This window comes from Lontra canadensis, unplaced genomic scaffold (assembly GCF_010015895.1).
Source record: "Lontra canadensis isolate GAN:19392208 unplaced genomic scaffold, GSC_riverotter_1.0 scaffold38, whole genome shotgun sequence".
NCBI lineage: Eukaryota > Metazoa > Chordata > Mammalia > Carnivora > Mustelidae > Lontra > Lontra canadensis.
The window spans coordinates 5,448,710-5,463,144 of NW_022631032.1; the positions used below are offsets into that span (position 1 = coordinate 5,448,710).

At 38.3% G+C, this 14,435-nt stretch overlaps 1 protein-coding gene across 4 annotated transcripts in view; it reads left to right on the forward strand.

The window, feature by feature from the left end:
* Positions 1–1,639: 1,639 nt before the first annotated feature.
* The window catches only part of CCDC14 (coiled-coil domain containing 14), a 49,797-nt gene continuing 37,001 nt past the window's right edge, over positions 1,640–14,435 (forward strand). For 2 of the 4 annotated variants that reach the window (XM_032869497.1, XM_032869498.1), the window contains exons 1-8: positions 1,640–1,815; positions 9,193–9,248; positions 9,571–9,643; positions 9,884–9,953; positions 10,044–10,163; positions 11,389–11,625; positions 11,736–11,830; positions 13,310–13,808. In XM_032869497.1, the coding sequence (XP_032725388.1) occupies positions 1,642–1,815; positions 9,193–9,248; positions 9,571–9,643; positions 9,884–9,953; positions 10,044–10,163; positions 11,389–11,625; positions 11,736–11,830; positions 13,310–13,808 (1,324 nt within the window). In that variant the 5' untranslated portion in view covers positions 1,640–1,641. Of the gene's footprint in view, positions 1,816–9,192; positions 9,249–9,570; positions 9,644–9,883; positions 9,954–10,043; positions 10,164–11,388; positions 11,626–11,735; positions 11,831–13,309; positions 13,809–14,435 lie in introns of those variants that run through there. The other 2 variants (XM_032869495.1, XM_032869496.1) reach the window with 2 other exon arrangements.

Consider the following 14,435-nt stretch of genomic DNA (forward strand, 5'->3'; position numbering starts at 1 on the left):
CTTAACTAAAAAAGAGCAGGGGGACACCTGGGTGGCTCAGTGGGTTAAGCCTCTGCCTTCACCTCAAGTCATGATCTCAGGGTCCTGGGATCGAGTTCTGCATCCCGCTCTCTGCTCAGCAGGGAGCCTGCTTCCCCCAACTTCTCTCTCTCTCTCTGCCTGCTTCTCTGCCTACTTGTGATCTCTCTCTGTCAAATGAATAAATAAAAGTCTTTAAAATAAAAAAATAAATAAAAAATAAAAAAGAGGGGGGTAAAAGGAAAAACCAAAAAGCAGACAAACAAAAACACAAGGAGGAGCACAAACTTCCAAGCAGTGGGGAAATGGTACATCAGGCAGCCATTTTGTAATTGTAAATTACTGAGAAGCCATGTTGATATTAAAACTGTCATGTTATAATAAAATGCATCATATCAATATACTTAAACATATATACACAGTTGGGAAAAATCTAGAATGCACCAAACTGCTGAGAGTGGTACTCTCTGAGATTATGGGTGATTTTTCAGTTCTTACCTATATTTTCTAAAATAAGCATGTATTAAGAAAAATCATTGTAAGTTTCTAAAAATCAAGTCAATTTAGAAGAAACTTTGTAATCTCAAGTAACTATGTTAAACACTTATAGGAGAGGGATGAAGAAGGGAGAGTCTAATTCAATACAAATCTAGATTTATTAAATGTCTTGTTTCCCCAAATCAGTATGCTTTTAGTTTTTGGATTTTTATCTTCATTGTAACTAAGGCTTTGAAAACATAGCTCTTCTTCCTATTAAAAATGTAATCAGTTGGGTTATTTAATTTCTCCCCAATTTGATTTAAAACATTAACCCAAAACTCAATGCCTTAAACACCAAAGACTAATTCCCATTAAAAACCGTGAAGCATGCTAATACAGGAACACTGAGTTATTCTTCATTAACAGTAATTACCTCGATTGGAGAGTAAATAACTATGCATGGAAGTAAAACAAAAATCCCAACTAATGAGCACCATTCTGAGATCAAGGGCCACAGTGAGTAATTTTTAAATTGCCATCAGAATTACGCAAAGATAACCAAACAGAGGATTTTTAATTTTTTATTTATTTATTTTGTGTGTGTTATGTTAGTCACCTACAGCATATCATTAGTTTTTGATATAGTGTTCCAAGATTCATTGATTTTTATTGACTATCAAAAACAAAGTCATTCAAAATGGCACACAAAACACAGAGCAGAACCAATTCCTTTTCAAACCTATCAGCCCTCTCCCTTAGTCCCTTCCTCTGGCCCTGGAGAGTCCTTGTGGCCACTTCCCCTAAGTCGTTCAGGGCAGCGCTCCTGCACCAGAATCCCTCCCAACAGGGAAGTGAACTTAGTTCTTTCAGACGCCCGGCTCTCTCACTCCGCGCCCCCTCCGGCTGGCCCCGGCCCCGCCCCCGCCCCAAGCCCGGGCCCGCCCCCGCTCCGCCCTCCAGCCCGGCCCGCCCCGGCCCGCCCCGGCCCGCCCCGGCCCCGCCCTGCCCCGTTAGCGTTCTGTGGGCTTTTCCCACACTCCCTGCCTGTGTGTGACGAGCCGGCGGCTGGGAGGGGTCTATTGCGCACGCCTAGAGCGCTGTGCTGGGAGTACTGGAGAGGCGTCCGCCCGCAGTCCAGAAACTATGAGGCGCGTCATTCGGCGGGCTCCTTCCCGGAAGCGGAAACTTGGGGGGCGGGCCAAAGGGGGCCGGGAGTCCGCGGCGGTTAATTCCTTTTATCGAGCGGCTTTACTTCCCTCCGTCTGGGCTTCTCTGAGGCTGCGAGAAATGGTCAGGTCCGGATCTCGATCGGGCCAGGTGAGGGCTGCGAATCTGAGGCGTCCACCATAGGGGTAGAGAGGGATTGAGGGGCTTCTGGTGCCGGGAAAAGTGCAAAACTCTGAACAAAAGTAAACACAAAGACTGTGCGGCGGCATTTAAAAATGCTGAGAAGGGGGAGTTGGGCGGACACCCAATCTTAACATCCTAATACCGCCGCTCTGTCCGTAGACGTATATTCTGTTCTGATCGTAGTAGCCCTCCAGAGTGCTGGCTTTGGTGTGGGACGCGGGTTCGAGTCCAGCCTCCGCCCTGGGTGGGGTGACTTGACCTGTTGAAGGCTCAGTACGCTGTCCCATCAAATCCAGGTTCTCGGCTTTTCCACCTAGTGCCGCTATTAGCCGGCCCTCCGACACAATTGCTGGTATTTTACCACTAGTAAAAACCAACGACTCCCAATTAGTGTCCGCGCCTTCAGCCTTACCTCTCTCAAATGCACGCCCCTCGTTGTAAGTAAATGATGCACTTTTCTGCTTAAAAATAGACACGAACACTTCGGTTTCGAGGTAAAAAGATCTATTCTTCGGCCTGTCAGCATAGCCGTTTTTTGATCCCACCTGTGCATTCCTTACCAGACCCCGCCTCCATCCCAAAAGTATCCAACACAGATCACCTGTTTGTTCTGCGGTGTCCTGGATGCCCCGTGCTCCCTTATGCTTCCATGCCTTTGCACTTTCTTTTCTGTCCTGTCTCGAATGTCCTTCTGTTCCTGGTACTTACACTCTCCATCTCCTTAGCTCAAGGGCCGCTTATAGAAGGCTTGCCTAGCACTCGCACATTCCCGTTGTTTGGGTTCTCCTTGCCGCCCCTTTCGTGCTTGGTGCTAACCATAATCAAACTGCCTTTCAGACTAGTCTGCCTCCCTTGCTACACAATTTATCTCTATATCCTCAAGGCTTAGGACAACACCTGACATATAGTAGATTTTCAGGTAATGAATCAACTATTTCTCACAGAGACTCACTCCCTAGAGTGATCTTACTCCTCTTTAAATATATCCACCTCTCTCTCTGGTTTTTTTTTTTTTAATCTCCCTTCATTTATCAACTCACCTATAATGCTGTCTTCCCCATTATGTGAATCTTAAACGCTCTTGTTCAAGACCTGACTCAAGACTTTCTTGAGGAGTACTTCCTGACCATCACCTTTATAGATCTTTCTCTTATACTGAGTGAACTCAGAGTATGGGCAGGCAGAAAGGGGGAGAAAACATGGTTTTTATAATCATGGTCACCTACAGATTTCAAGTTCCAATTCTGCCACTACTGTGGTAGTGATATTAAGCAAAGTACTTTTTATTTCTCTAAGCCTCCTTTCCTTTAGCTATAAAATAGGTGTAAATAGGTATCATTCTGTCTCAAAGAATTGGGGAGATTAAATGAGAGAAACTGGTAAAAGCATCTGTTTCACTCTTGCGACAAAATTTGGTCCCCTTAAAACATTTTGCAACCATCTTAACAATAAAAATAGCTTACATTTAGGTAGCACTTGTGTGACAGGTGCTACTGTTAAGTATTTTTACATAGTACACATAATTCATATTTCATAGTTCACAAAATTGATATTCGTAATAGCTTTATGAGGTAGATACTATTATCATTTCCATTTTATAGATGAGGAAATTGAGGGATGAAGAGTTCAAATAATTTTCCTACAGCTATAAAACTCTTTAGCTGTGCAGCAGGATTCAGACCCACAAAGCTGGTGCCAGAGTCCATTCTTTTATATATTACACTGTATTTAATCAGATGTATGACTTTGAACAAGCCTCCTTTCTGAAATATAGGTTCCTACTTCACAGAAATAAGAAGTCATGAAAGACTTAGGGATACTCTAAATTATTCCACAAACGTAATTTTATCTTGTACTTATTGTAGGAGATACAACTTATAAGAAATGCTTATATTTTTCTCAAATAGCAGAGATGAATAGTTTAATGATAATACCCAGTGGAAGTAAATGTGAGATAAAGCAAAATGATTGTCTCATGCATTGTGATTTGGGGTAACTCCTTTTGGAGAATATTTTTGTAATTTGTTTATCAAGGGCTATTAAATGAATAATGGCCTTTCATCAAATAAATAAGCTTTTAATCCTGACTATGAAAAGGCTTTTTTCTGTATACTCAAAGGTTTATCTCAGGCTTGTTTTCCAGTTGTGAAATTGTGAAAAATATGAAGCAAACCGAGGACATGTTATGTTACTTCCACTCAAGGAAATACTTGGTGCTTGGTGTTAACCATGATCAAACTGCTTTTCAGGTTAGAGGTGTTGCCAATCTGTCTGCCCCATTTACTACACAATTTATATCCTCAAGGCTTAGGACAGCCTTAAAAATTTTGAAGGGCTAATATGGAAACATTTAAAAATAAAACCATAAGATTTACTTTTTTGTAACTACCTAGTCATGACTAAGTTAATCATACAAAATGAAAAAAGATTGAAGTCTCAGTAGGAATACCTAGTGCCTAGATCTTGGTTTCTAAATATCATCGTCCACTAAAAGGAACCACAACTTCATGGAGGAATGGTCAATTCCACAGCTGAAGCAGGAAAATTAAAAGATGAGCCTGAGGGGTGCCTGGGTGGCTCAGTGGATTAAGCCGCTGCCTTCGGCTCGGGTCATGATCTCAGTGTCCTGGGATCGAGCCCCGCATTGGGCTCTTTGCTCAGTGGGGAGCCTGCTTCTCTCTCTCTCTCTGTCTGACTCTCTGCCTACTTGTGATCTCTCTCTCTCAAATAAATAAATAAAATCTTTAAAAAAAAAAAAAGATGAGCCTGGATACATCATAATAAAAAGCATCTGCAGAGTAAAGGAAACAACAGAGTGAAAGGGCAACTTACATGGAGTGGGGAAAAAAGATTTGTAAACCCTCTATCTACTAAAGAGTTAATATCCAATCTATATCAGGAATTCCTGCAACTCAGTAACAAAAAACCAGATAACCTGATTAAAAAATGAGCAAAGGACTTGAGTAGACATTTCTCCAAAGAAGAATTATAAAAGGCCAGTAAGCACATGAAGAGATTTCAGCATTACTAGTCATTAGGGAAATGCAAATCAAAACCATAATGAGGTATCACTTCACACCTTTTAGGATGGCAGTTCTCATTGGCAACGATGTAGAGAAATTGGAACCCTTATAAACTGTTGATGAAAATATAAAATGGTGCAGCTGCTATAAAAAATAGCATGACGGTTCCTCAGCAAGTTAAAAATACACCTCAAATGATCCAGAAAGTCTACTCCAGGGTTTTTATACAAAAGAATATGATCTTAAAGAGATATCTGCACTTCTGTGTTCATTGCAGCATTATTCACAGTAGCCAAGATGTGAAGGCAACCTAAATGTCTATTGATGGATAAATGGATGAAAAAAATGTGCTATATACCTACAATGGAATATTATTCAGCATTAAAAAGAAAAATCCTGCCATATGCAACATGGGTGAACCTTGAGGATATTATACTAAGTGAAATAAGCTGATCAAAAGGACAGATACTGCATTATTTCACTTATATAAGGGATCTAAGATAGTCATAATCATAGATGCAGAGAGCAGAATGGTAGATGCCAGAGGCTGGAGGTGGGGGGAATTGGGGAGTTGCTATTCAACAGGTATAAAGTTTCAGTTATGCAAGCAAGATAAATAAGTTCTAGAGATCTGCTCTACAACATCATGCCTATAGTTAACTGTATGGTATTGTGCACTTAAAAATTTGTGAAGAAAGTAGAGCTCATGTTAAGTGTTCTTACGACAATGGAAAAAACAAAAAATCAAAGGATGAACCCAGAGCACCTTGTTGCAGAAAGTAAGGAATTACTCAAAAAATAATGGGAACATGTTAAAATGATATAAGAGCCAGTTTGAAAAGACTACCACTGATGGAATCTGGGACAATTGGAACATTAAAATATTTTTTTTTATTTTTTAAAGATTTTATTTATTTATTTGACAGAGAGAGAGAGAGAGAGAGATCATGAGTAGGCAGAGAGGCAGGCAGAGAGAGAATAGGAAGCAGGCCCCCGGCTCCATCCCACGACCCTGAGATCATGACCTGAGCCAAAGGCAGAGGCTTAACCCATTGAGCCACCCAGGCACCCCACATCAAAATATTTTAAATAATGATAATGGATCATAATCCACTGAATAAAATGAGTCCAAACTAACAAACAATGAAGGAAAAGTGCTTACCTAGAGTTGAATGCCAACTAAGAAATGTAGAAGGAATGATGTAAGTTAGACAAGTCACCATTTCACAAACAGGTGGATTAAGGCAAGAATCATCAATGGGTGCTAAAACTACTGGGGAAAGTCTAATGATTAGGAAGGTTGCATAATCTCAAAGTATCTTCCCATTAAATGCTTAATACAAAGGTAAAAATAGTAACCTTACAGCGAATAACCTGGCAGACACCATCTTAAATAACAAAGTTTACATCACTAGTAATAGGACAAATATACCATATGCTTACTCATTTACTAAGACGGACAAAACTTCACTTTTGTATATTTTGTGGTATTTTCTGCCAAAAATGTCCAACCTGAATCTAATCATGAGGGAAAATCAGACAAGTCTAAATGTCCAGAGGGACATTCTGCAACATAATTGGTTTGTACTCTTTAAGTAGGTGAAGCTTATAAAAGACAATGAGTGATAAGGAACTATTCCAGATTAAAGGAGACTATTGAGGTGTGACAATTCAATGCAACATAGGATCCTGCATTGCACATGGACTAGCATTATTTTCTATAAAGGACAGTATTGGAATAATCAGCAAGATGTGAATAATAAGATCTATGGTTTATAATATAGTATCAATATTAATTTCCTGGTTTTGATAATTATACTGTGGTTATATAAGAGATCTTGTTCTTGGGAAATATTTAGGAATAAATATTTAATATCATACCTGCAACTTACCCTGCTATGGTTCAGAAAAACAATAATACTATATATATATTTTACGTGTTGTATATATTGTGTTACTATATATATTTTGAGAGAACATGGCAGATATAGTGAAATAGCAACAGTTGGGGAATCTTGGTAAAAGTGTATACAGAAATTCTTTGTACTGTTGTTTCAAAATAAAAATTACCAAAAAAAGCTTTGATGGGAATGTGCCAATATGATAGTTACTGTTGCAGGGTGCTTTTATCCTGGGTAATTTTCGTTGCCTTGTTTTCTGTAATATAACCTCATGTGTGTTTTTTGGAGAAATACGTAATCCTACAGTTAGGCCATATGTTTACCTGTGTATACTTTTTAAAAATTTTTTGAAATATAATAATTATGGTAGTTATTTCTGGACTTGGTCCAGAACATTGCAGCATGCAGCACCATGGTTTGGAATTATGTTATGATTCTGCCCAGAACACCAACATACGTATGTACCAAAGGGAAGGACCCTAATGGTGTCCTGCAGGGACCAGCAGAGTAATGCTACATAGGGTCTTCTTTCCTACAGTGCTGGGTCTCTTTGCTGGCCTTATGACCCCATCATATCCCAAGTTATCTCAAAGAGAAGTATAACTCTATTCACCCAATTTTTAAAATGTGTTCTCAGTTGCATATAACTACAGATAGTTTAGTAGTTACTGCTCAAAGCTTTCTTGGGAGGAAATATTAAACATGTCAAGAAAAACCATAAATGTAACTGCCAACAGTGACTACTTTTGAAGGGTGAAATGAGGGACTGAGTAGAAAATTTAACTCACCTTTTAAAAATTATATTTATGGACACCTGGGTGGCTCAGTAGGTTAAGCGTCTGCCTTCGGCTCAGGTCATAATCCCATTGAGTCCCACACTGGGCTCCTTGCTCAGCAGGGAGCCTGTGCTCCCCCTGCTTGTGCTCTCTCTCTCTCTCTCTCTCTCTGGCAAATAAATAAATAAAGTCTTTTGAAAATTATATTTTATTTTATTTTTATTTTTTCTTAAGATTTTATTTATTTATTTGACAGACAGAGATCACAAGTAGGCAGAGAGGCAGGCAGAGAGAGAGAGAGGAGGAAGCAGGCTCCCCACAGAGCAGAGAGCCCGATGTGGGACTCGATCCCAGGACCCTGGGATCATGACCTGAGCCGAAGGCAGAGGCTTTAACCCACTGAGCCACCCAGGCGCCCTGAAAATTATATTTTAAATAGAGATTATAGTTACCATGGAAAGTTTTCTTTCTTGCGCTGTCCCCTAGATTCTGTTTCCCTCCCCAGAGGCAAACACCATGAACTTTTACTTGGCTAACTTTCAAGATACTGGATGCATGTTAAAGCAAGTGCATTTTTTTCCTTTCTCATACACAAAGGTAGCCCATTTATTTTACTTTTAATAATAATAATGATTTAAAATTATTAATATTTAAAAATAATAAAATTGTTTTTAAAAATACTATTATATGAGTTTGAAAAGAAAGTAAAAGAATGAGTTGTAGATAAAGAGTTTTCATGGGCTGGTCTTGTCAGGCATTCTAAATAATGTGGATAAATAGAATCAGAGTTATGAACTCTGTGATATATGTTGAATTAACTTTATATTTTGAAGACTGGGGAATGTAGAACATGTTCAGAGATTGCGTATCATCCAAACTTAGAGTAGTAGATACTTCTGGTTAAGATAATACCTCAGCTTCATTTTCAGCTTACACAGACTTGAGGAACAAATATATGTGCTGTTTTCTTGGCAAACAATTTATTAATCAATTTATTAATAAGAGTTCAGTTGTAATGGATTTATAGGATATAGAACATTTATAAAAAAATTAATAACATGCTATATACATGTGGAATATTGTTCAGCCTTAGAAAGAAAGGAAATTTTGACACTTGCTCTAAGACACTAGGCGAAGTGAAATAAATTAGTCACAAAAGGAAAAATACTGTATGATTCCACTTATTTAAACTTCCTAGAGTAGTCAGATTCATAGAGACAGCAATTAGAAGGGTGGTTCTAGCAGGATGGAGTGTAGTGTTGGTTGTACAGTGTGAATGTATTTAATGCCATGGAACTGTACATTAAAAAATGGCTACAATGGTAATTTATTTTTTTATTTTTTTATTTGGGAGAGAAAGTGAGAGAGAGGATGAGAGGGGAGAAGGTCAGAGGGAGAAGCAGACTCCACGGAGCTGGGAGCCCAGTGCAGGACTCGATCCTGGGACTCCAGGATCATGACCTGAGCTGAAGGCAGTTGCTTAACCAACTGAGCCACCCAGGTGCCCTATAATGGTAAATTTTATGTCACGTTTTTACCACAAAAAGAAAGGAAACAACATTTCAGGTTTTGTCAAGACAGTCTACTAAGAATGTATTAGAACAATATTTGTATATTACTATAATATAATGCATTATATCATAGGTGTTATCTTCAGGAAAACACCCTGGACCTGCTAAATTAACAAATGGAAAGAAAGGGTAAGTACTTAAAGAAGTTTACAACTCCAGAAAATCTCAAGAAACTTTTCAGTCTTTGGACTGCACTAAATTTTGCCTATCCCAGAAAACTAGATGGGTCTCTACCATCACAAACTCTGGGGAGGAACCTTCCATATTTCTACTCATGTTGATCATTTTAGTTTAACAATTCTTATAATCATTATAAAATCCTATATAAATCCATTTTATGAACAAGCTTTCTTATCCAACTTTTGCTAGGAAGAAAATATACTACTTATTAATATATTTTGGAAAAAATTTTTGTAGTATTTGTGAAAATATTAATGAACTTATTTTCTAGGACCAATTTAAGAAAGATATCACGTTTTAATGCAGATTCTGGCTATGCTATCCATTCTGATTCAGAAAGTCAGGTAAGATTAAACTGAATAGATACAATATACACTATTTTAATTAATCTTCAGATAAAAGCTAAGAAGTGGGAATAAAAATTCAGAGGTAAATTATTGAAGGTTTTTTGCTTTAAAATATGTTTTCTGCCAATAATAAGTTGATTCTGAAAAACGAAATTTTAAAACTACACGATTTGTTGTTTTTTCTCCCCCTGGACTAAAATTTCATCTATGCTTTTCTAAATGACTTTTTCCTTACAGACTGGAACTGTACAAGGGCTTGATGGTTGTGCTTCTTTGCTGCGGGATATTTTGAGAAATGAAGATTCAGGTTTTAAATTTTTTAAATACCTCTTTGCTAATCACTTTTTCTCAAATAATTCTCTTAATGCAAATGAATTTTTGTTTTAATTATTAATAGGTTCAGAAACAGCATGTTCAGAAAATAGATTTAATCCCAGATCCTTAGAAGGCAAAAGATTTGGAGCTAAAAAGAAAGAACATGAAAAACATGTTCCTTCAGGAGTTCGGAAGGAAATTTGTAAGTATTTTTTCTTTTTTTGTTTAAATATGATCTTTGGGGCTCCTGGCTGACTCAGTCAGTGGAGCGTGTGACTCTTGATCTTGGAGTTGTGAATTTGAGCCCCATGTTGGGTATAGAGATTACTTAAAAAAAACCAAAATCTTAAAAATACATATGATCTTTAATTCTGAAGGTTTTGATAAATTATTGAGAGTATGCAGTTGGTCTTTCATTTTAATAATATGTGGTTATTCAGGTGAGTATGTGTGCGTTATGCTTGTCTATCTCTAGTCCACTTCTTTTTTTTTTTTTTAAGATTTTATTTATTTATTTGACAGAGAGAGATCACAAGCAGGCAGGGAGGCAGGCAGAGAGAGGAGGAAGCAGGCTCTCCGCAGAGCAGAGAGCCCGATGCGGGGCTTGATCCCAGGACGCTGGGATCATGACCTGAGCCGAAGGCAGAGGCTTTAACCCACTGAGCCACCCAGGCACCCCTCTAGTCCACTTCTAACTGCGTACTTTGTTTACCATCACTTTCCCAAGAAGAAAAATGGAAAAAGTGATCGCATTTTGTAGAAGAAAAGGTTCAAACTCAGAATGACATTTAGAAGGTATATATAGAGTTAGCTTTGTTTTCCTTGCCACTTAATTTGATAATTAACCACAAATTTGTTGTTTCGTGCATACTTAGAGATACTAATTGTTCTAAAGTCATTTTATGTGTATATATTGTAAGTAGTTTTATTACTCTACTTTAAATGCCAGGTTAAGATTTTGTCTGAGGGCCCAAGGTGTAGATTAAGTACACTTTTATTCTTGCTCTCAAAGCTCTGCTTTTTTTTTAATGGTCCAAGTATCAAAATCGTTACAGAGTATCCTGTCTCTCTTATTCTTTTTTCCCCTAAGAGCCTGGTGAGAGGAGCAAGGTGAGTTTTATTGGATTGTAGAAATAACATCCTTAAAGAGGGGTCTTGTAACTGAAGGAGAGATTTTACAAATACCATTTAATAGAGATTTTAAAGTCGTGGTATAGATAATTTTTGACTGGAGAACATACACAATTCATTAACTACCTTTAAAAGAGAATTTGAGGTGATTTTCTTTAGGGGCTGAGAGCGGTAAAGCCCTTCTATAAAGTATATGATAAAATGAGCTACTTCTCAGAGTCTTTTCTTCCATTAATAAGGTAAAAGTTTTTGAAGAATCATATTTCAAGAATTTGTTTTCCCTTCTTCCATATTAGTATCTTCAAATAGTAAGAAATATATACCTAATGAAGCTTCTGCTAGAAATGAGAGAGACTCATCAGATATACCACAAAATTGGTCTTTGCAAGATCATTATAGAATGTATTCACCGATAATATACCAAGCCCTGTGTGAGCATGTGCAAACTCAAATGTCACTGATGAATAACTTGGCTTCAAAGAACAACCCTAATGGAATTCCTGCTGTACCTTGCCACACCGTGTCTGATTCTGGTTAGTATGAATGATATTTTTAAAAGCATGACTATGAACTCTAATTAAGTTGCCTACTTATTGTTAAAGTAGTATGAGATGTGATAACTTTTCTCCCTCTTACTTTTTAGAGTCTCAGGCAACTCTACATTCTAGTTATGGCTTATCTACCTCCACCCCAGTCCAGTTACTTCAGCATCCATCCTGCCCTCCAGTGGTTCATTCTGTGGGTACAGTTTATACATTATGCAAGTAATTATTTACTTTGAGAAATCATCACCTTAAGAGAGAAAATTGAATTTACTGATTGGATCATAATGCATTATTTTTTCAATCTTTTTTATTTGAAGATTTTATTTATTTATTTGACAGACAGAGATCACAAGTAGGCAGAGAAGCAGGCAGGGAGGGAGGGGGAGGGAGGGGAGAGCAGGCTCCCTCCTGAGCAAAGAGCCCGATGCACCCTGGGATCATGACCCGAGCTGAAGGCAGAGGCTTAACCCACTGAGCCACTCAGGCGCCCCTCAAATAATTTTTTACCAGAAAAATTTTACCCATTCATGAAGGACAATGGTAAGGGTGGGAAAGGGAGAAGGATCAGCAGGAAAAAGAAATCACGCATACCTACCACTTAAGCATATTTGCTGTTAACATATTGCCAATCATTTAATTCTCTGGTTTTGTTTTCTTGTTTTTATTTAAGTTTGGTTTTTTTTTTTTAAGATTTTATTTATTTATTTGAGAGAGAGATCACAAGTAGGCAGAGAGGCAGGCAAAGAGAGAGGGGGAGGCAGGAGCAGGATTCCTGCCAAGCAAAGAGCCCGATTCCGGGGGGCCGATCCCAGGACTCCGAGACCATAACCTGAGCCAAAGGCAGAGGGTCAACCACTGAGCCACCCAGGTGCCCCTAAGTTTGCTTTCTTTTAAAAATACAGTCATAAGGGCACCTGGGTGGCTCAGTGGGTTAAGTGTCTACCTTTGGCTTAGGTCATGATCCCAGGGTCCTGGGGTTGTGCCCCATGTTGGGCTTCCTGCTCAGTGGGGAGCCTGCTTCTCCCTCTCCCTCTGCAACTCCCCCTGCTTGTGCTCTATCTCTCTGTCAAATAAATAAATAAAATCTTAAAAAATATATATATAGTCATAATTAAATTATACTGTTTCATGTGCTACCTTTTTTCCTTAGCATTTTATTGTAAACGTTTTTCTCAGTTAATATATACCTTTTATAAATTTTTAATATGGTAATAGTCTAGTGGATATACTATAGTCCATGTAACTACTCCCCTATGGTAGGACATTTAAGTAACAGTTTTTTACTACCATAACATTTCTGTAAACATGATTGTGCAAAAGCTTTTTGTATGTTTGAGCCTATTTTCTTGCAATGCAATTTCCCAAAGTGGAAGTTTGTTTTAGTCCCAAGGTATTGATTTTTGATGTCCTTAAAATATGTGTGATATTTGCAAACAGTTTATTTTAGTCATGGCTTTATAATGTGCTCATATTGCAGAGTGAAGTAGTTAACAAGCTTTAAAAAACTAATATTGTGCTCAGGGGAAATCCAGCTTATTCACTGGTAAGCTGTAACTCCCATCTTGCAGAAGTCGTTTTCTAATATTTCTGGTTTGAGTTTGTCATAGTTAATGCCTACAAGTCGGTGCTCACCTATTTTGAAGGCTTACCTTGTTTTTTTTTCTGTCTGTAGGAGGTTCAGACTGATGGCAACAACCAGTTTGCATCACAAAGTACAACAGTTTCTGTGAACTGTACTGATGTCCTACGGAATTCCTTCAGTACTGGTCTTGGAGTTCCATGTAGCCTGCCCAGAACGGACAAACCAACTGTTCCACCATTTCAGCAGCTGGGTCTTATTAATGGAATTCTGCCACAGCAAGGAGTTCCTAAGGAACCAGACCTACTGAAGAGCTTTCAAACATGCATGAATCTGTTGCATTCTCATTCAGACAGTCAGACTCGCTGTAGCCCCCCTCTGTTGCCGTCAACTTTCCTGTCCAATAATGAAGACAGATGTGCCAAAGAACAAATTGGAGAAGTCACAAGTGAAGGAAGGGATTTAAACATTCACATGCGAGATTCAAGAACAAAGGATGTGCAGAAGGCAAAAAATGTGAACCAGAGTGCTGAAAAAGCCAGAACTATAAAGTATCTGTTGGGAGAGCTCAAGGCCCTGCTCGCAGAGCAAGGTATGTGAGCACTTTTATTTTTTATTTATTTATTTATTTTTTAAAGATTTTATTTATTTGACAGAGAGAGATCACAAGTAGGCAGAGAGGCAGGCAGAGAGAGAGAAAGAGGAGGAAGCAGGCTCCCCTCTGAGCAGAGAGCTCGATGCGGGGCTTGATCCCAGGACCCTGGGGTTGTAACCCGAGCTGAAGGAAGACGCTTAACGACTGAGCCACCCAGGCGCCCCTACTTTTTTTTTTAATTAAGTCAAGAACAATGTCTTAGGTAGAATTATGAGATATTTGAGCCAAGTCATATTAATCTGTTTTCATGTGTATATGCTAAATAATAGCTTTCACTCGGAGTGAGTTACAGATTTGTCATCTTAGAAACCAAGGTAATTGATTGTGGAAGCACTGACTGATTACCTAATATTTGCAGACTGACAAAAAGAAATTTGAAATCTTAAAATGTGTTCTAGGAACATAGCATTATTAATCTGAAGACTTAATGTATTAAAATCTCTGTGTTTTCAGATCTTCAATTTATTGCTATTCTCTTAAGCAAATACTTAATCATAATAACAACAATAATAACACTAACAACATTAAGTGTCATTTAGTATTTACCATGTGCCTGGCACTGTG